Source organism: Macroventuria anomochaeta (assembly GCF_010093625.1).
Source record: "Macroventuria anomochaeta strain CBS 525.71 unplaced genomic scaffold BU25scaffold_35, whole genome shotgun sequence".
NCBI lineage: Eukaryota > Fungi > Ascomycota > Dothideomycetes > Pleosporales > Didymellaceae > Macroventuria > Macroventuria anomochaeta.
The window spans coordinates 218,169-237,816 of NW_022985396.1; the positions used below are offsets into that span (position 1 = coordinate 218,169).

Genomic DNA, 19,648 nt, shown 5'->3' on the forward strand with positions numbered 1-19,648 from the left:
GGATTCCCAGTGGACGTTCCAGTATGCAGCCTCCTATGTCTGGAATATAACATTCCTTCGTCCAAGAGCCAGTTGTTAGTGGTTGATTCAATCAATGACGTCTAAAGCCTTACACCAGGGCATGTAAGAAGTTCAATATCCTTGATCCGTTAAGGGAGTTTTGCAGATTCAGTATTGTAGCAACCCCATCATCGCTTCATCATCCTCTTACCCTGTCTCCACAGAAACACCGCCAGTTTTGGCGTAAAATCAGACAATGGAATAGAGGGGTAACGCCTCCGTATCGAAATTGGTTTCAAAGAGAACTAAACGCTCCATTCAAGCACTGTCTACAAGTACACCTCATCTCCCGGTCACAGTCTCCTCGTTCTTCGTCGCCGTCTTTTGCTTAGCTGCTTCGTCCCTCATCTCCTGCTTGATCCTGCTAATGGTGCCTGCGCCACCGTAGATGAGCGCTGTGTAGACTTGCGCTACACTTGCTCCTGCATCGAGGATCTCTCGTGCCTGACGTCCGTTTGTGATACCGCCAGTTGCGAAGATGACTTTACGTGGTGCGTTGGGCGCAGGTGCAGCATCTGGTGTAGATTGCACAGTAACTTGTGGTGCAGACTCGGATAGATCGTTGAAGGCTGATGTTGGGGCGGGTGTATCGAGGTCGACGGTTGTTGTAGTCATGTCTGACGATGAGGACGATTCTGGTTTCGATGGAGCAGGGAGTTGTCTTGGCCCGGCGTCGAGGGCTTTCCTGTACTTGCTGACAAGAGCGAGTGTGCGCTCAAACATCTGTGGACCAGAGTAGCCTCCTTGCTCAAGAAGGATCTTAGCTTCGGCAGCAGGAAGCTGGTAGCCTACGGGCAGCGGATCAGGCCTCTTCTTCGTTGTGTTACCAACAATGACACCGTCGACACCAGAGTCCCAGACAGCTTCAACAATGCCGGAGATCTGCTCTTCAGAGTCCTCGTCTGGACTGACTTTGACCATGATGGCAGGCTTAGTCTTGCGATCGAGCTTGTTTACCGCTCCAACAACACCACTCAGCAGCCGTGTAAGGGGTTCGGCGTTCTGCAGCGTGCGAAGTCCGGGGGTGTTAGGCGAGGAGACATTGACGACAAGGATGTCAGCATACTTGCCAACATGTGCAACAGCGGTCGCATAGTCGTGGACCACAGCGTCGATATCGTTCTCAGATGTTGTCTTGTTCTTGGCGACCTGGACAGCCACGAGCCTGCCCTGCTTCAGCGAGCCTGGAGGTACGCCAGCCTCGCCATTGAGCACTGCCCGTTCCGCCTCTTCACTAAGTCCAAAGCCTTCGTGATATGCAAACTCCCTGACACGCTGGCGCAGCCTCTGAGCTACGGTCTCAGCGCCCTCAGAGTTGAACCCATAGCGGTTGATGAGCGCATTCTGGCTGGGTAACCTGAATACACGGGGCTTAGGGTTGCCTTCCTGTGGCAGCAGTGTAATAGCCCCGACTTCAACAACACTTGCACCAAGCTCCAGCAAAGGTGTAGGTACTTCAGCGCCCTTATCAATGCCAGCTGATGTTCCAATGGGGTTGGCCAATGTGTGTCCAAAGACCTCGACAGCCAGGTCTCCCTTGGTGTCAGCGTCCCCACGTTCTCTAGGATTCATTCCAAAGCTGTGGAGAGCGACCAACATGCGTGTTCCAGCGTGGTGTGCATCTTCACCATCAGGGTAGATTTGGCGCAGAGCAGGAACAACAAGCCATTCGTGGATGCTGGATCGAGTGTCGGTGACGTAGAGGTAGCCGGAAGAAAGACCAATGGCTAGTAAGGTACCGTGAACGAAGTTCTTCGTGCGTGCGCCAGTTGATTGAGCGTTTGTTGCGGCCTCGTTGGCGGCTATTGTTGCGGATCGTGTGGGGTGCAGGAACGGTCGCTGAGGGAGACGAGCACGTGCGATTGACGGTCGCATGCGGAGAGCGCGCATCGTTGCGGCCGTTTTCATGGCAGCAGATAGGAGCTATAGCTCGATGGAATGTTGCTGGCGGCGCAATTGCTGGGCGAAGATGTTGGGAGCTTCACTCGTTGCGAAAGCAGCCGCAGTGATGTTGCTTGGCAGGAACAACCACATCGTCACAGCTTCCGCAATTAGGTCTCTACATTTCAAGATTTGTGTTTAGAGGTGACGTTCACCCACTACTCCGTGGATCTTTTATATCGAAACATATGAGCCACACCAGCAGCTTCGTCATTGTTCCATGAGGTGCTTAACCTTTCAGCAGCAGTTTTCACATTAATGTTATCAGTTTACTGAAAATCGCTCTACGCATTCTTCAACAGGCACATGTGCCGCATATTCATCCTTCCTGTGAACATCACCTCTTGCAAACTAGCAATACAGGATTGTGTCCTCAATCCTGTCACAAGTTGGTGCTGTTGGTGGCTGAACAAGAAAGGAAGTCTCGCTGATGGTTCGGACAGGATCGGATCTGATTGTGCCGAGGATGACGTCCTGCATGTCACCTTCAGTCATGCTTCTTACCACCAACTCCGGTCTCGCAAACCTTTTACAACAATAAGCCCTGCGCCCTCGCACTCGTAAACTGCCTCTCTTTCGTCGTTGCTTCAAAATTGTTGATCCCCCTTTACATCTTTTGGTTCCTTTTGTTGGTGTCGAAATCCTGAAACTCAGCTCTCACGCGCGTCTGCAACGTCTGAAACGGAATCACGCGACTACTGCACCAAAAGGCCTGAGGACGGCGAACTGGCAGATTCAGTCGACCAGTGTCTGATGAACCCTTGAGCCTGGATAACAGCTATCACATCGCTGTTACTACTACTCCGGATGAGCTTGGGATTCCATACGAACATTGGCCAATGCCAGTCGTGCATTGCTAGAAACGCCAAGCGATCGCAAAACGAACACGTACAGGAGCGCCAAGATGCCAGAGCTCTTTGGTCTACCACGCGAGTTGCGAGATATGATCTACATGTCTGTCGTCACCTGGTCGCTTCCACAACCTCGTCGCGAAGACATAGAAGATCACAGATGGTGCCATATCTCCGATCCTGAAAGCATACACTCGGGCGAATATGGCTGCTCATACTCAACAGACACGATTCCAGGGACATGTGCCAATTTGCTTTCATGTAATCGCCAAGTCAACCACGAACTTACACAAGCAATCGAGAGAGCAAAAAGAAGAGGACTGCTAGTAGCCAAGCTTGATTGCATCGCGGTGGATGAGAGCAGGCATGCATTCTCGTGGCTCTCATTGCCAATCGTAACGAACAGGAAGAGTGAACATGAAGCAAAGGTCAGCATGCTATCAGCTTGGGCAGATCGCATACTCTTCACACCACAGAGAATGCTCAACTTCAGCAAGAGAAGTCCAACACCTAGCTCTTCGACCTCAACCACCATACTCGAAAACCTCTGGGTCGACATCCGCATCCATGGCAACCGCACTGCGAAGTGGTCATCAAATCAGTGCCCACCTGAGCGCACCTCGTGGGCTGTCTGCGCTGCACTAAAGAGGCTGGTCGATGGCGATACGCTCATGCGTCCCATCGATGCCACCTCTGCTCCTGGTCCCTCCTGGAACAACATCACCATTGGTGAGCTAGTCCTCAACGTCGTTTCCCCAAAGACCTCGAACAATCTGTGGCTGCCTGAGGACTATCCACTCGATGTCGCAACCTACGGAGTCGTACATCCGCGAACTGTAGCCAAAGAGCTTCTGGATGTGTGGAATATCATCTGGACTGGTGAGGACTTCAAGGGCGCGCATTACCATATACTACTAGAGCGGATCAAAATAGTGAAGATCTGTGTGGGCGGAGAGATCTGGAGGGTCCGAGAGCTAGGAATAGAGTTGGAGAGAGGGCAAGCCGAGCACAGAAGGATCGCTATGAGGGGCGTATGGTAGACCATTGCATCTTGGAAGTCGTTCTTACTTTGGTGACATAGACATTTTGGTGTTGTAGTGGTATGACTGAAGTTCGAATAGTGTTCGGGTAGGACGGTTCCAACGGCAGCTTCGTCCAGTACTACCGCTGCACCCCACACTTCTAGAAGCAGTTGATCCAGAATTGTATGGAAACCCCCTGTCGTCTATCGATCTGGGGTAACTTGTGGTTTCGTGTGCTTGGGATGGGTCGTGCTCGCTCTTACTTACCTTCACGCCTCAACCGCTCCTCCATTGCACCAACAGCAACAACAGAAATGACATCAGAAGACCCACCAAACCAGGAACTCGCTTGTGCAGACCATTGTTGACAATAACAGCAACCTCGACATTTGTACAACTATCTCATTCTTGTCTTTCCTTAGCTCTTGATCATCCGTCCCAGACTCACTCAACAGCGCACAGCGCACGCCATTCCTTCGGTCCATGTCTCGCCTCTGCCCCACCGCTGATCTTTGACAACATTCAATCTATTTCGATCGATACGGCAGCCAACCAAGCTGCATCTCAACAGTCAAAATCTTCGAGATGCAAAAAATAATGTCAGAGCAATGTCAGACTGCATGCACTACGGTACAGTCGCCGATTTTCGTGTTCCTCAAACGGCCACTTGCAACTCTCTTCAGGCCGCCTTGTGGCAAGCACTCTTTCTGGCGTTCCACTCCGACGACCCCCGATCCGTATGGAAATGTCGTCGAAGTGGCTGCCGAAGATGGAATTGTTGAATTTCGCTGCAATCGTTCCTATTCGCTGCAATAATGCCAAGGGTAACCCGAAATGCGCGGCACCGGCTCGGCCCTGCACGAGACTGTTGGCGTCCTGATCGACTTGACACTCGAAGCGGAGTCACCTCTTGGCTTTCAGCAATGCAGAGACCACGCGTCGCCGTCTGCGTTCTTGTGCACAATGTGGGTACTGTTACGATTCATACGAGACCGATCACCGAAGTCTAAGAGTTCGCCAGTAGCTCAGTTGTGGGAATTGCGCGACCATGTCGGTGGTGAGATGGGCGTCGTGTTTTGTACGCTGACAGGCAAAGCCCGCAAAAATGCCAAAGGAGTGTTTCATGAAACATAGCGTCCGCGTCATGTACTCGCTACATCGCTGGCTGAGGGATCCACAGGCAATTGGCCAGACGCCAGTTACGCAACGCCTTGCTCAGGGGCAAGTCGGCTCGTATGCAGGGGCCGCATGCAAAGTCACCGTTTGGCTGGTGGCTGCGCGAGCCTAACACCGAAGCGGGAGCCCCCGTGGAGTGGGTGTCGGGGCATTTTACGAGACGAGGAATTTTGTGCAAGGTAAGTTATAAATAAGGAGTGACGGGGCCCGCGAGTATCTCCACTTTGAGCGCGTGGTCCTCGATTTCCCTCAGTCGTGTGCCTTTCATCTTCTTTATTTCCTTGTCAATTTCACTCTCACCTCCGCCTGCAACAAACAATTCTCTCTCCTACGTCACCGTACACAAGCATATTGCAACCTCTAACACACTCGCTACTACTGCTGGACAGTAATCACTGCTTTTGATCACACCAACACTCAAGATGGCGGCATCATCTGTGTCGACAGGTGCCGAAACCCTCAGGCCTACCAATATCGAGATTCCTACTACAAGCAGCACCATTGCAGCAGAGGAGGGCCCCATCTCGCCGCGCTCATGGCGACACCGAACAGTCACATACCAGCCTCCTTCGCGCGTACAGACAACAGGCAGTCTTGATGCCGAAGACTACTTCGTATGTCTGAAGCCACCAGCCAGTATCTGCAAGTTGCTAACGATGTCAGATTGGCCCTCGCGACATGGCTAAGCACTCGAAATGGCCGTTCTTCCTGCGTATGCACGGTTCCGTACTGCCAAAGATGATCATTCCCTTGATCGTCGTTACCATCTGGTCAACTGCGATCACCGTAATTTCGAAGAAGCTTTATCCTTTGAACGTCAGCAACTTGCTGTTGACCGTTCTCGGTTTCGTCGTCGGTCTTGCAATCTCGTTCCGTACTAGCTCTGCCTATGAGCGATACACAGAAGGCAGGAAGTACTGGAGTCAGCTGCAACTCGTGAGCCAAAACTTGGCACGCACGATCTGGATTCATACCGATGAGCGTGAGGGCGAATTAGGCAAGGAGGATCTTCTGGCGAAGCTGTACGTCTCAACAATACATTGTAACTGCACTCGCTGACACTCAACGTACAGTACTGCTCTGAACCTTCTCAACGCATTTGCGTGTGCCGTCAAGCACAGACTCCGATTCGAGCCCGGTATTGACTACCCTGACCTCAAGGAGCGCATCGAGTACCTCGACACATTCGCCAAGGCTGCCGAAGTCGACATCCCCAAGGCCCGCGAGTACAGCAAGCTGAAGTCTACTGGCGAATTCCTGGGCGTCACATTCGCTGAGTCGAACCCCCGTAAGAGGATCAAGCGCTCCAAGAAGCCCCTCGGCAACCTGCCTCTCGAGATCCTAAACCACTTCTCTGCGTATGTCCACAGCATTATCAACAACGAGACCCTCAAGATCGGTCTTTACCAGAACCAAGCCAGTAAGTACACATGACGTCCTTTCCCACTTTCTCAGATCACTAATGCGGAATAGTCACTGGTGTCGTCGCCCTCAACGAGTGTCTCGTTGGTCTCGATCGTGTGCTCAACACCCCTCTCCCCATTGCCTACTCCATCGCTATCTCCCAGATCACGTGGGTCTACGTCATGGTCCTGCCGTTCCAGCTGTACGCGTCGCTCGAGTGGATCACCATCCCCGGTACGATCTTCGCTGCCTACATCATCCTCGGTCTCTCTGCCATCGGTCGCGAAATCGAGAACCCTTTCGGCCACGACGTCAACGATCTGCCGCTCGAGGCTTTCTGCGAGGAGTTGGAGATGGACATCGACTGCATCACCGCACAGCCTGCGCCTGTCACTTTCGAGTTCATGCGCCGCGAGGGTAACATGCCCATCTGGCCTTTGAGCTACAAGAGCTTCAACGGCTGGGCTCAGCGCAGCAAGCAGGACCTCCGTGATGCATTGCTGACAAAGACCAAGGCGGACATGGTCGTCAGGAAGAGTTTCGCAGTCCCAAGGGCTGAGAGTAATGTTGATGAGAAGGCGGCTCACCAGGTGCAGCAGCAACACCAGGAAGCATGAGCATCGAATAGGAGAGGAGCGTGGTAGATTGTACAAGGGCAGGAGTGTGGCCCGTCAGCCTTTCTCTCTTTCCTGCGTGCATAGCGATGGGTTATGGCGTTTCGGGTTCTTTTCACACTTTCTCTTCTCGGCACCAAGAACCTCCAGCATGGTGCTGTTGAGCGCTGTTGTATTATCATAGTGGCGGCTGTGCCTATGTGCCTGCGTTCGCATTAGATCCAAAACAAAAGTTGTCAATCACCTGCAGATACTTCCTCTCTTTTGGTACTGCTTGCTTCCTGTGTCTTACATTTCTATCCGGTATCTGACCTTACGCCATAGCTTCTCTCCACCTTTATGCGCCGCTGCGGACGAAGGATTATTTTCTGGCTCTCGTTGTCGCCGAGACTTAATCATGCACCATCTCCAGCATAGCCTTCCATATCCTGGTCTCGATGCCTTTGTCTTTGTCAACGTCGTTCCTCAGTGCACCGAGCTCCAGATGGTTGCTCGGCCTGGAGCTTGACAGCCTGCTCGAATGATTGGATTTGTTACGAGATGTGAGGTAGAGATGGAGTTGAGTGCTTTCTCGCGTAATGGACGAAGCGCAAGTAGATTCGCGGCGATCATCCCGATTGCTGGTTCTGCACGAGCCCAGGTCATGATCGGATCGAGGATGTAGAGATGGTCTACGCCGGTCACAATATCTGGCGTTGACCTCACAATCATGGCGAAACGAACGATACCTGCGATGGATGCACTGTGAAAATTGTGAATGGAGGACATTGTGCGCGATGGAGGGTGATCTTGCAAGGTACCGAGAGCCAGAAGACCGATGACCGATAGCTTGATGCACGACTCCATCTGTATATTACATAGTAGCGGGATTGGATTGTAACGTATCAGCTTTTCGACGCTCGTTAGTGAGGTTCGAATCTTACATCAGAGCCATGTACCAGTCAGTTGCGATACTGACAGCAGCCAGTGTGGTCGACACAGCTACAAGGTACTTGCGATTGATGCATTCGCCGCCATCAGCGAGGGCATCGGCATCTCAGATGGCTTGCATTGGTTTACCTTGGACAAGCCGGAACATGCCAGTCGAGGCTGAAGCAACTGTCGTAAGGACTAGCGCGGTGTATATAGGCCAGATGACCCATCGCCTCTCCTCCACGGCAATCCTCAAAATGGTGAACCCGATGGACCATTTCAAGATCATCATCCAGAAGATCCATATGATCGAAACGAAGTATTACAATCGTTTGCGAAATGTACGGACCTTCCTGAATTTTGGCACAGTGACTGCATATACCACAGTATAGCATGCAGGGCACAGACGTGAGTGGTTAATTGTCTTGGTGCCCTAAAGTATCCCACGTTCTGCCCTGTGTCCTGTCACCCAAACTGTCACCCATCCTATCAATCAGCCTTAGCTAGCCACTCGGAAGCTCTCGCCCACCTGTGACATATGCTTGATGATATTGAGCCAAAATCCAGGGTAGTTCGTAAATTTTGCAAGGCACCGATACTACATACAGTGCTAAACAGAAATTAGCATCTGAATAGCGTTGGGACTTACAAAGAGACCTCTCTTCATCTGTTCTCCCTTAAGTTCGTGATCTCCAAGCCCGAGATCTCTACATGCTAGCGTAACTATAGATCCTGTAGTCGCTAGGAAGAAAGGCTGATCGTTCTGTTAGCACATAAGTCGCCTTACTATCGACATCTTCAGAGGTCACAATGGAGATGAGCATTGCCCAATCGTCAGAACTCTACGCCCTCCTGGCAAGCCGAATACGGAACCGTAAGACCGTTGTAAGAACATCGAATGGAAGCAAAGGCAGTGCCACCTTGGCAAGTGAGGTGGAGGTGGCGCCAGCCATCTTCGCAGGAACAGTGTTTGTTGCGCATCGAAGCTCGAAAGTCAGATATCAGGAGAAGAAGAATGAGACGACAAAAGAGGGATCCATGTATGCGCATGTCTCTCTTCCAAGCATCGGAACGCTGCGACATTGGGACCCAATTGAGCGAGATCTCCATCAGACTGCTAACGACCTTCTTCAAGGGTCGTGCCACTTTCGAGCATAGTGAGGGTCGCAATCGCGTGATGGTAGCGAATGAACGCGTTGTCAGTAACCATTCCCTGTCAACAGCCAACAGTCTATCAAAGCAATGCTTCAACTTTGGTCCGTTCAGTCAGTGGGAGAAGTCGGAGTGTAGGAGGCATGATGCCGCCGCGTCGAAACCTTCACTTCATTCACTAAATTCAGTCTCGCTGAGCATGGAAGAGCCGCGTCTCACCCGTAGCGCAGGAACCACAACAACTCTTGCTTCCTGTTATCTGCTCCGTGGAGCCCGCTCGAGATCTGAAACTCTTGTCTGCGGTTATCCATCGAATCAAGCCTCTTCTTCACCTTCACAGTTTCCAAACCCATGTCAAGTCACCGACTATTCAAGGGAAAACTGGCTATCGTGACGGGTTCATCGCGTAGTAAATTGTATCTTGTAGACTTCAGAAGGAGAGGTTGTTGATCTATGCAGGCCTCGGTGCAGTACTTGCTCGCCATCTGGCCGCAAAAGGTGCAAACATCATCGTGAACTACACCTCAGATAACTCAACAGAGAAGGCCCAGGAGGTAGTCGAGGAGCTGCGATCGAAGTATGGTGTGAAGGCGGCTTCTGCGCAGGCCGATCTTGCCACGATCGACGGTCTAAAGAAACTTGTCGAGATCGCAAAGTCGAGGTTTCCGAACCCTGAAGGGAAGTTTCAGATCGATATCATCAACAATGCCGGTGTTACCAACCCCAAAGCTCTGGAAGGCTTGAATGCGGAAGCGTATGACGGTGCACTCAACATCAATGCCCGAGGGCCTGCGTAGTTGGTGTCAGCTGCGATACCATACCTGTCGACTGATCGCTCTGGAAGGATTGTGGACATCTCCTGTATAGGTGCTTCGGTTGGTTTGGTGTACTCTACAGCATATGCTGGCAGCAAGGGCGCGCTTGAAGCCATGACACGAGTGTGGGCTCGTGAGCTTGCCGAGAGAGCTACGGTGAACTCAGTATCAGTAGGGTGCACGGCTGGTACTGGATTGTATGATTAAATACCAAAAGAGATGGCGCATGTCGTGTTACCGTTGTTAAGTAATGCGCCACTATATGCAGTACGACAAGGCATCGATTCAGAAGAGGTGGTTGAAGCGGCGAAAGATCTCGATGGAAGACCAGCGTACGTCGATGAAGCAGCAGATATTGTAAGCATGGAGCGCATGGATGACAGGAAGCTGTGTCAGTGCGACGGGTGGAGGTGTGATGACGAGGTCGTGATGACGAGTTTTTGGAAAGAGGAAACTGCGCATGACTACAACTGCAACTGCAACCAACAACTATGTCATGCCACCAGACATGCTTCTTCTACCTACTCCTTTTGCCTTCGACTCTCAATGAAATCCACAAAGTCAAAGAAACTCTTCTTGTACCTCCGTTCCTGCGTCGTGCGATTCACCGTCTGAATACCAAAGTGTGCATCGAAGTCACCAAACTCCCAGTTATCCGCAAAACTCCAAGCGAACGCTCCAATCCACTGCACACCATCTTCCCAAATCGCCTTCAGCCCCTCGTTTAAGTAGTACTGGTAGTACTGGCTTCTTGGGCTATCGAACAGTTGATCCTTTAGCTCCTTCTCTGCCTCGCCAAATACAGGAGTCCCAAATTCAGTAACGACTATAGGCGCCTTGAAGGTATTCCAGAGGTAGTTGAGGTACGTGCGGAAATAGGTGGGCGTGGTATACACATACGTCTGGCTGGGGTAGCCGATATTCCACTGTGTATCATGCACTGTTGTGGTTTGTGTGACGCAGTAGGGCCGCAGCGGGTGTGTGATGTTAGCTGCGCATTCTACAATCGAGCCATTGGGTGGTGGACTGACGACTGTCGCAGTGTAGGGCTGAATGGAGAAGAAGTCTGCCGTGCCGTTGAGATAGACTAGGTCGGTGGCATTCAAGGGCACGTAGTCAGCAACCGTCATCTTGTATGAGTCGGGATAATCGATACCGAGGAAGATTGGGTTTGCAAAAGTGGCGAGTTGGAAAGAGTTGAAGTGGTTCGCGGCGTCGACATCAGCTGGATTTTCGGGGTCGCGTGGGACTCCAAAGTTGTCGTTTAAGGTGATTGAGATCTTTCCCGTGCCCTTGATTTCTTCGTGGTAGAAGTGGTAAAGGCGTGCATGGGCCTTGATCACCGCGTTGATCGATTTACCGTTCTTTGAGCCAAGCAGTGGCTCGTTGAATGTCCAGAAGATGGGTACGCGATCAGCGAAGTGCGTCATGACAATCTTGCCATAGTTGACGAAGGCGTCCTCGTACGACACGTTCTTGTACGAGTACTGATATCCTGAATCGATATATCCAATACCGCCAGTTCCAGGCGCGAGGCCGATTTCTGAAATGTTGGAATAGAACTGAAGTGGGGTATCGGTGTGGTGCAGCACAATCGCTGGCAGCATGCCTTTCTCTAGGACAAAGTTGATGATGTCGTCGTAGTGATCCAGACCCTGTTTGTTTACGGGTGTCCCTGGGAGTACAAAAGGCAGGATACGCGACCATGGGATTGAGAAACGGTAATACTTGATGCCCATCGAAGCGATACGTTCGATGTCTTGCTTGTACAGATAGTAGTTCTCGTTGGTGATGTAGTCCGGCGATGCTCCTGGGCTAAGAAGAGGCAATGCGTCTATATGGACTGGGGTTCGGCCTTCATCTGCAATTGCGCCTTCGATTTGCACCGCACTTGCTGCCTGCAAATGAGTCAGATTTTGGTGGCGACCAAAAAGTAGAATTTTGAAGACGTACAACTCCAAGCATGAAGTCCTCTGGGAAGGCGTAGCATTCTCGAGGCGCAAGGTACTCAGGCGGAGGAAGCACCAGCTCGCTAGTAGGAACAGCTGTAGGCTCCACCGTAGTCGAGTAGATACCACGCGTGAAGTTCGTCCAAGACACAGTTGTCCACAGGCCTGTCCAAGAAGCATTGCCGTACGGTACTCCAGCATCTGTGGCACTCGCATTTGATGAGGGATCCCAATTGCCCCATTGCGTTGTTATCAGACTTGGCACAAGGCTACTCAGCGAAGCATACGGAGGTGCAAACGATGTAGTCGTTGTCGGCGCTGGCCGAGAAGTTGCTGTTCGAATCGTTTCGGTTTGAGTGAAACTGAAGTCACGGAACAAATACACCGGGGTAGCTGTGGCATAGCTCCCATTTGCAGCGCATTGAGGTCGTGACGATGGCCCATTTGCTGAAATGTAGACCTGCTGAGCAGCAGCGACACTGCCAGCCGCAATGAAAGAGACCAGCTTCATGGCGCGAACGATGACAGCTTGCAGAGCTTGGTAGCTGTCCATCTTATAGGGAGCAAGCTTCCGGAAAGCGGTAGATACGTCGTCATTCGGGTCATCTCACCACGATGCTGTTGAGTCAATTAGGTGCTGGTAAACTGGCCGGGGTAATTTATCAGCAGGGGGTACTTCTTGGCCACCCAACCAACGCGTCAACACCACTTTTGAAGCTCTATACTATTAACACCACCTGCTCAAAATGTATGCTTGTGAAGTTGCATTTAATAACGCTATCTGCAATCTCAATTCTAGTGTCTTTACAAGCCAGCAGAAGGCTGCCAAGGCCTATGGTGTTGTCAAATCCATAATCCAAGAGCGCCTTGCTAGTTGCCAATCCCATACAATAGCTCATCAACACCAACAACAATTGACTCTGGAGCAGGAGGACTTCTTAGTTCAATGGATCCTTGAAGATGACTCATGTGCTCAACCTCCTACACACACCTGCATACAAGAAATGGCCACCTGCTTCCTACACATGAATCACAACTCTGTGCCTCTTGGCAATGAGTGGATATCTCAGTTTCTATCACAACAACCATGCATTGCCTCTGATGTTGGCCAAACTATCAAAACTCCACGAGCACAGGCAGCTAGTCCTGATGTTATACGCACCTCCTTAGAGCTGTTTGTGTAAAGGGTGGAGTCAACTCAGTCAGCTTCAGAATACTTGGCCAAGAGAGCAAGTCAAAATTTATCAAAATCAGTGGTTCAGTGACGTTGAGGCTATTAAAGCTGCTATGGAGGCTGCTGCTGCTCAGGCCACTAAAAATGCTAGCAAATCATATACAACAGACGCAGCAAAGGCAGCAGCAGCAGCTAATGCTACGCTTCAATCCATGTGTACTGTGCGGCAAATATAAGTTTGATTATTGGCAAAACTCGGCTTCAAATGTGGTGTTGACGTGCTGCTGGGTGGCCGAGAAGTACCCCTGGCCAATAATTACCCTGGCCAGCTTAAGGCATTTTTCGAATGGGTATACAACGGTAAAATTGTGGAGATGGAGTGCGGGGAAAACATCGAGCAGAGAACGCGGGGTTGGCAAGTGCAAGCGGCTTCGGAGTAGAAAAACTTGATCTGAATGATCTTCACGTGCGAAAGATTGTTTTGGCGAGGTTGAGGTAGCATTGGTCTCCATTAGCCTTGTGCGTTTCGGTATAGCTCAGCATCCTTCGATGCAACAACAATCGGACAACAATCGGACAACGGGAATCACGATTCGGTCGTACTTAGCTTTAGCAGCTGTCGGAAATTTTTTTTGGGAAGGTACTTTCGGACGCAGATCCACAGACTACGAAGAGGTTCGTTTTCGAAGACGTATTAACACCCAGCGCAATCCTTGCGTAGACTAGCGTAGGGCAACAACCCATAGCATTTTAACTCTAGTCGCCCTGTTAATAATTGACTAAAAGCAAACAGGTATCCAATACAGAGTACTCTGGCAAGCCCCAGTCTTATGTTGTAGTATTGCAGCTTTGTTAAAGTTGTGTCTCTTTCCAATTGGTGCTTTTTCAAAACAAACCTCTTCTTGTCTGAAGACCTAGACTTTCAAGCTGGAATAAACACGCCAGCCGTTACCGCCTGCTTCTTCGGAGTATATCGCCATCTACTGAAGTACGCCGGAGTAGTACCAGTTCCGTTATTGCTAGTAGCAAAAGCGCCAACAATTGTGCCTACAAGGACCAGTGTCAGCAACGACTCGAAAATCGCAGCAGAGTAAACCTACCAGTGAAAGGGCCGCTACCGCCTGACACAATCTCAGCACTCGCAGTTCCCATACTGATCGCTTCCTTGGGCCTCGACACGGGCGCTGCCGAGAAGCTATACTGTGAGTCTTCCGTGGCTTCGATACTCAGACGAACAGGCTGAGCGCGCCATGACTTTGGCAAGGGCACCGTATTGGCTTCTGGTGCGGTATAGTTGGGGTTGCCGACTGCTTCCACACGCCACCGAAGGTGAGGTGCAAGGCTGCCGTTGGTGGCGAGATTTATGACGCTGAGATCGATGTGTTGCATTTGGGTCAGGAAAACGGTGACTCCTGCCTCCTCATCTGCTTGCGTGGGTTGAAACGACAGTTCCACACTGTAGTCGAATGTAGTGGCGGTTTGTTTGCGAGCGATGAATGCGATACCGTCTCCAGCCGGGTTGTAGACAGTGTCAGCAGTCAAATTGACTCTTGAGGGCGAGATGCGTAGGGTATTGGGATGCCCTGGTGGCGAGATGGCGAACAGAGATGTTCTTGGTGGCCTCCAGAATAGCAACTGTTTGGGGAACGATGATCCGGGGGCAAAATTCAGCTCATCGCCCTCGTCAGCAAACGGACCATTGCCCTTGACACGCTTGTTCGTTGGTGGCAGAGGTCCGGACTGCTTGCCGCGAACCTGATCGATGACCGGCCATTCGCCCTTCTCCCACTTCATCGGCACCAGCACGGTTTCTCGACCCATTGGATATACCTCCCAGGCAGGTCCAGATCGAGTGGCAAGTGCAACGGCCCACCAGTTGCCCGAAGCGTCTTGGAAGAGGTCTGCGTGACCAACTGTCTGGAAGTACTCATCTGTGTTCTTGTTCGTCAAGAACGGATTTCCAGGGTACCCTTCGTACGGCCCTCGAATATCCTTCGATCGTGCAAGCGTCGCAGTGTGGTTCAGCTCAGTGCCGCCCTCTCCGATCAAGAGGTAGTAGTAGCCATCTTTCTTGTAAAAGTGAGGGCCCTCCGGATTGCGATCTCCTGTACCATTCCAGACTTTGAAGGGCTCTGTAGCTGCACCCGTCTCAATGTTGATCTCGCTAATCCAAATGCCCGCAGCAACAGCCATGTAGATCTTTCCATCGTCATCCCAGAAGATGTCTGGATCGATATCGTTGGCAGGATTCTCAATCACAACAGGATCGCTCCAATTGTCTTCGAAGGGATGCTTTGTTGTGAAGAGTAAGATCTTTGGAGCCCAGTCATTCCATTGGATGTAGGATGTAATGAGATAGAACGTCCCGTCGCGGTAGCGAATCGTAGATGCCCACATGCCTTCCATCTGTTGACCTGGATTACAAAGTTCAGGCAGTTGGCTTGGACGAGTGAGGGCATGACTGGCTAGCCTCCAGTTAGTACTAAAACAACATCAGTACAGCTCTATGACAGCCTCTAGGGCGTGGCTTACAGATCTTTACTGGCGTAGATAGGTACCCCAGGAAATGCTAAGAAGGAGGATGTAGTGCAGAAGAAAGTATCGTCCCACTCCTTGACGAATGTACAGCTTGGATCTGAGTTCCATCCCGGAAGAATGGGATTGGTGTATGTTTTGTCCCTGTTACTGCAAGATACCAAAGGAATCAGCGTGATACATGCCCAGATTATGTTACAAAGAACCAACATGATGATACGGCGGTTGAGGCCGGGCTCAACAACTACTTACTGATCGTCTTCAGTCGCCATCTTCTTATCTATAAATACTCAAGCCACCTATGCTTCAGTCTTTGATCGTTCCTAGATACTCCGTAATTTATAAGTATCCCCCGTACCTGTACGACCCCGCGCGGCGTTGTTTGCATGCGCAGATCTTCCGTCTGCATAATTTGGGGATTGTAGGATCGCATTTAGCCTATTTCGGTCGCACTCGCACTCGCACTCGCACTCGCACTCGCACTTTCTGAGCTCTCCAACAGGCGTGCACATGGTCTTCAAGTTCGAAAATCCGTAGACAGCGTTGGGTGTCGTGCCGAAGAACCCCGTGGGAAAGAGGACCAAGCATTCTGCATTACAAAACATGGGTGTAACGTCATTGCTCTGGGGGATTGCATGCGTGATGATGGCTTTTGCATAAATGCCGTCGTGGGTGTCGTGGTACTTTCTTGAGTTATTCCGGAAGGTAAACAGATGATTTGTACGCCTAAAATCTGTGGTTGCGATTGTGTTACAAACACAACCAAGACAGATAGCTCACGATAAGAGGAAGGATGCATAACCTAGTGTAACTTGAATTAGTAGCTGTTAGTGGTGGAGCCATGCCGAGGCTGATATTCTGAGCGAATGAGATGATTCGAGTGACCTATCGAACGCCATGTAGCCTAACTTTAGATGCAATAGCATGGACCCTGTGGTGATTTTGTCGTGCATCATCATACCTTCGAGAAAAATTCCAGAACAACCTGCGGTCCTGGAAAGTCTGTGGCTGCACGCAACCAGTTAATGAATCTTTCTCGAATCACGATCCGTCCCAAGAGCGTAAGCAAGACCGCTACGCTTCGTCGCTTCTATACAACTTCACCGAGTATGATCAGTGGCGATCTAAACAATACAGCGGCAGAACGCACCAGGAGAGAGCTCGGAGTAGATCCAGCTTATCGCAACCGGTCCTTCGTAATACCTCAGTCTCAAGATGACGCCGAAATTCGGAAGAAGTACAGACCATTTCTCCTCGATGAAGAGATCTCGAAGAGCGACTGGGTTTCTCAGCTGGAGCTGAGCACAGTATTGAAGATGGTTGAGAACCAGATCCTCGACAAGGGCCAAGAGAGACTCAGAGTTCTTGTTCTGCATGGCAGCATGCGTGATCGGTAAGAGTTCACCCAAATCAAAGTCGAGCAGAGGCTTTGGCTGACAATGAACAGATCATACTCGCGCCTCTTGTCGTATGAAGCCAGTAGGATACTGTTCCGCCTCGGTTGCGACGTCCGCATGTACGATCCAAAAGGACTTCCGGTAAAGGATGACGAACAACACTTGCATCCAAAGGTACAAGAGCTGCGCGAGCTCAGTAAGTGGAGTGATGGCCACATCTGGATCAGTCCCGAACAGCATGGGAACGTTACTGCTGTCTTCAAGAACCAAATTGACTGGATACCGTTGTCAACAGGCTCTGTCCGGCCTACACAAGGACGAACATTGGCGATTGCGCAGGTGTCCGGAGGCTCCCAATCATTCAACACTGTAAACACCCTGCGAATCCTCGGACGATGGATGCGCATGTTCGCGATACCGAACCAAAGCTCCATCCCAATAGCGTACAAGCAATTCACCGAACCAGAAGATGCCGAGGGAGGAAGCCGACTGATGCCGAGTGGTAACAGGGATCGACTCGTGGACTGTATGGAAGAGTTCGTCAAGTACACGCTGGTTATGCGACCGCATTTTGACCTGTTCGGCGATCGGTATAGTGAAAGAGATGAGAAGCGGAGCAAAGCAGAAAAAGAGAGACTGGCAAAGGCGAAGGAAGCTGAAGCACTGCCAGACCTCAAGAAGATGTAATCTATTTGAAAAGCTGGATGCACCAGACTTTATTTTGTTTTTGGTGGTATAGAAAGCGATGCATTAGACCTGGCGCTCGGGGCTGATTACTGGATAAACAAGCTTACAAGAAGGTCTGAACAAACAAGTTTACAAGAAGGTCGAGAACGATGGAGGAGGAAGCACTTGAAGATGGCTCTTGCCACAATCTTTAGCGTGAATGCACGGACGCCGAACTGGTATGAGCGATCCGCGTCTTCAAGGGTTGCATTCTGCAAAGTACCATCCTATGCCAAAGCTTGACTACTTGCAAAATACTCACTCAAGATGTCGAAAAGTGTTGGTATACACGAGTACCTTGATTGCGGGGCCAATTGTATCGCTAACGTGAGTGCCAGGTCGATGACGCAATCAGGATCAGGGACAACCAGAGGCGTTCACGTGCACGGCGGAAAGACCTGATCAAAGATCTTCAAACTCGCGTGCAAGAGTATGAATTGAAAGGCGTCGCTGCAACACAGGACATGCAACGGGCGGCACGCAAGGTTGCCCAGGAAAATGAAAGACTACGAACTTTGCTGGCACGTCACGGGATCTTGAAAGAAGAGGTTGAGTTTTTCCTCCGGTCGTGCGAGCAAACAGACGGCTCAGTTGAACCGGAAACGCCAATATCAATTGTGAAAAGTCCGAGTGCTTCGTTACCATATACGACCAACACCGGGCCACGCTCGTTACACATACAACCATTAAGCCAGACATATCCTAGGGAACACAATCCTCGTCCTTCACCCATCCAAATATCAAGACAACCGGTGCAAGTATCGAGACAACCAATCCAGGCGAATTGTTCGACGACGAAATGCGACCCAGCGACACAATGCGGGCCGACGACAAGAACCTCGACAGAGGTCCAAATCGAAGCCACTATCATGTCAAAGTCCATCGAAGCCTGCAGAAAGGCCGAAAGCTGCTATGCAAGCCCAAGCGAGACCGACTCTTCATCACCCCCACCAAGACCACAAGAAGTCCTGCCAGCTTTCACGTACCCGGAACGCGCGCCAGCCATCACACAGAGCCAAGGCTGTTGCCCTATCTATAAACCACAACCAGAGGTCACCATGGAAGATCCCGAATGTCCCAGCACGGCTGACTGCTTTTGTCCACCCACAACAACAGCCCCGCCGCCAATATGCAGACCGGCCATTGGCAATGATGAGATATCGTGCGAGACAGCTGCCACTATCATCGCTCAGATGCGAGGAGACGGGGATGATGCAGCAGCGCGAGTCTTGATTGGATGTAATGCTGGGGAGGTGTGCAGCATCAAGAACTCATTTCTTATGCAAGTCTTGGATGAACGGTAGGAGGAGCGCAGCCTGTCATACTCTGCTGGATTTTGGCAGTGATGGTACTGTATGTAATGACTTCATTACAAGTCAACTTTTTGAATTACCAACAGCGCTATGCAATTTCTATGCTGTGCCCAACGTGTGTCAAAACGCCGCAACTCCATGAAACAGTAATGATAAGAGGCAATGTCGAGGTCTTGGTTTTGAAGGTTACGAGAAAATAAGATAGGAGATCGACGCTAGGTTCAAAAGCAACATGTCGTGGCCCCTGGTAATTGGATAGTCAACTTACATAGTGGCCCCCAAACGTTCCAGTAGATCGTAGAAGTGAGGCTACAAGCGCCGGGTACAGCCAGGGTCGTAGCGCCAATATGACAGGACTGGTACATTGCATGGCATACCAGTCGCGTCGCGCGCTGCCGGGGGCGTTCAACGCACTGCTGCGTACACGAATGTAGATGCGCATGCAGCTTACAGCATGCGTCGTATGGAATTGGTATGACCACATTCGGTATGTTCATGCAGAAGCAGATGTCCTCGGTACAAGCCGCTGGGTGGAAGAAATGGGAGCTTGGAGCAACGTCAATCAAAAATGAAAAGCCTAAATAGCAACGCGAACAGAACGCGCCGA

General features: G+C 50.9%; 10 protein-coding genes across 10 annotated transcripts; 6 read left to right on the top strand and 4 right to left on the bottom strand.

The window, feature by feature from the left end:
* Nucleotides 1-342: 342 nt before the first annotated feature.
* Nucleotides 343-1,950, bottom strand: BU25DRAFT_424670 (FMN-linked oxidoreductase; the record flags this gene model as incomplete). Its single annotated transcript, XM_033708301.1, has 1 exon — nucleotides 343-1,950. One exon carries the CDS (start codon nucleotides 1,948-1,950, stop codon nucleotides 343-345), a length of 1,608 nt encoding a protein of 535 aa, XP_033557897.1.
* A 499-nt stretch (nucleotides 1,951-2,449) lies between these two features.
* Nucleotides 2,450-4,319, top strand: BU25DRAFT_414172 (uncharacterized protein). Its single transcript, XM_033707216.1, has one exon. The coding sequence runs from the start codon at nucleotides 2,906-2,908 to the stop codon at nucleotides 3,890-3,892; it is 987 nt and encodes a 328-aa protein (XP_033557898.1). The 5' UTR covers nucleotides 2,450-2,905; the 3' UTR covers nucleotides 3,893-4,319.
* A 948-nt stretch (nucleotides 4,320-5,267) lies between these two features.
* Nucleotides 5,268-7,313, top strand: BU25DRAFT_414173 (UPF0187-domain-containing protein). Its single transcript, XM_033707217.1, has 4 exons — nucleotides 5,268-5,664; nucleotides 5,714-6,072; nucleotides 6,124-6,470; nucleotides 6,524-7,313. Exons 1-4 carry the CDS (start codon nucleotides 5,473-5,475, stop codon nucleotides 7,069-7,071), a joined length of 1,446 nt encoding a protein of 481 aa, XP_033557899.1. The 5' UTR covers nucleotides 5,268-5,472; the 3' UTR covers nucleotides 7,072-7,313.
* A 161-nt stretch (nucleotides 7,314-7,474) lies between these two features.
* On the bottom strand, nucleotides 7,475-8,269 carry BU25DRAFT_477657 (uncharacterized protein; the record flags this gene model as incomplete). Its single annotated transcript, XM_033710978.1, has 3 exons — nucleotides 7,475-7,966; nucleotides 7,992-8,103; nucleotides 8,128-8,269. The coding sequence occupies 3 exons, from the start codon at nucleotides 8,267-8,269 to the stop codon at nucleotides 7,534-7,536; spliced, it is 687 nt and encodes a 228-aa protein (XP_033557900.1). The 3' UTR covers nucleotides 7,475-7,533.
* A 1,214-nt stretch (nucleotides 8,270-9,483) lies between these two features.
* On the top strand, nucleotides 9,484-10,377 carry BU25DRAFT_434021 (short chain dehydrogenase; the record flags this gene model as incomplete). The annotated part of the gene is made up of 5 exons (XM_033708834.1): nucleotides 9,484-9,541; nucleotides 9,592-9,894; nucleotides 9,940-10,134; nucleotides 10,165-10,279; nucleotides 10,317-10,377. The coding sequence occupies 5 exons, from the start codon at nucleotides 9,484-9,486 to the stop codon at nucleotides 10,375-10,377; spliced, it is 732 nt and encodes a 243-aa protein (XP_033557901.1).
* Nucleotides 10,378-10,468: 91 nt separating this feature from the next.
* On the bottom strand, nucleotides 10,469-12,407 carry BU25DRAFT_451190 (glycoside hydrolase family 1 protein; the record flags this gene model as incomplete). The annotated part of the gene is made up of 2 exons (XM_033709737.1): nucleotides 10,469-11,845; nucleotides 11,901-12,407. The coding sequence occupies 2 exons, from the start codon at nucleotides 12,405-12,407 to the stop codon at nucleotides 10,469-10,471; spliced, it is 1,884 nt and encodes a 627-aa protein (XP_033557902.1).
* Nucleotides 12,408-12,642: 235 nt separating this feature from the next.
* Nucleotides 12,643-13,080, top strand: BU25DRAFT_349420 (uncharacterized protein; the record flags this gene model as incomplete). Its single annotated transcript, XM_033703253.1, has 1 exon — nucleotides 12,643-13,080. The coding sequence occupies one exon, from the start codon at nucleotides 12,643-12,645 to the stop codon at nucleotides 13,078-13,080; it is 438 nt and encodes a 145-aa protein (XP_033557903.1).
* Nucleotides 13,081-13,791: 711 nt separating this feature from the next.
* Nucleotides 13,792-15,817, bottom strand: BU25DRAFT_400338 (glycoside hydrolase family 43 protein; the record flags this gene model as incomplete). The annotated part of the gene is made up of 3 exons (XM_033704962.1): nucleotides 13,792-14,117; nucleotides 14,171-15,552; nucleotides 15,603-15,817. 3 exons carry the CDS (start codon nucleotides 15,815-15,817, stop codon nucleotides 13,993-13,995), a joined length of 1,722 nt encoding a protein of 573 aa, XP_033557904.1. The 3' UTR covers nucleotides 13,792-13,992.
* Nucleotides 15,818-16,604: 787 nt separating this feature from the next.
* Nucleotides 16,605-17,996, top strand: BU25DRAFT_414175 (uncharacterized protein). Its single transcript, XM_033707218.1, has one exon. It carries the CDS (start codon nucleotides 17,045-17,047, stop codon nucleotides 17,687-17,689), a length of 645 nt encoding a protein of 214 aa, XP_033557905.1. The 5' UTR covers nucleotides 16,605-17,044; the 3' UTR covers nucleotides 17,690-17,996.
* On the top strand, nucleotides 17,955-19,082 carry BU25DRAFT_414176 (uncharacterized protein). The gene is made up of 2 exons (XM_033707219.1): nucleotides 17,955-18,007; nucleotides 18,067-19,082. The coding sequence occupies exons 1-2, from the start codon at nucleotides 17,996-17,998 to the stop codon at nucleotides 19,030-19,032; spliced, it is 978 nt and encodes a 325-aa protein (XP_033557906.1). The 5' UTR covers nucleotides 17,955-17,995; the 3' UTR covers nucleotides 19,033-19,082.
* The last annotated feature ends 566 nt before the right edge of the window (nucleotides 19,083-19,648 follow it).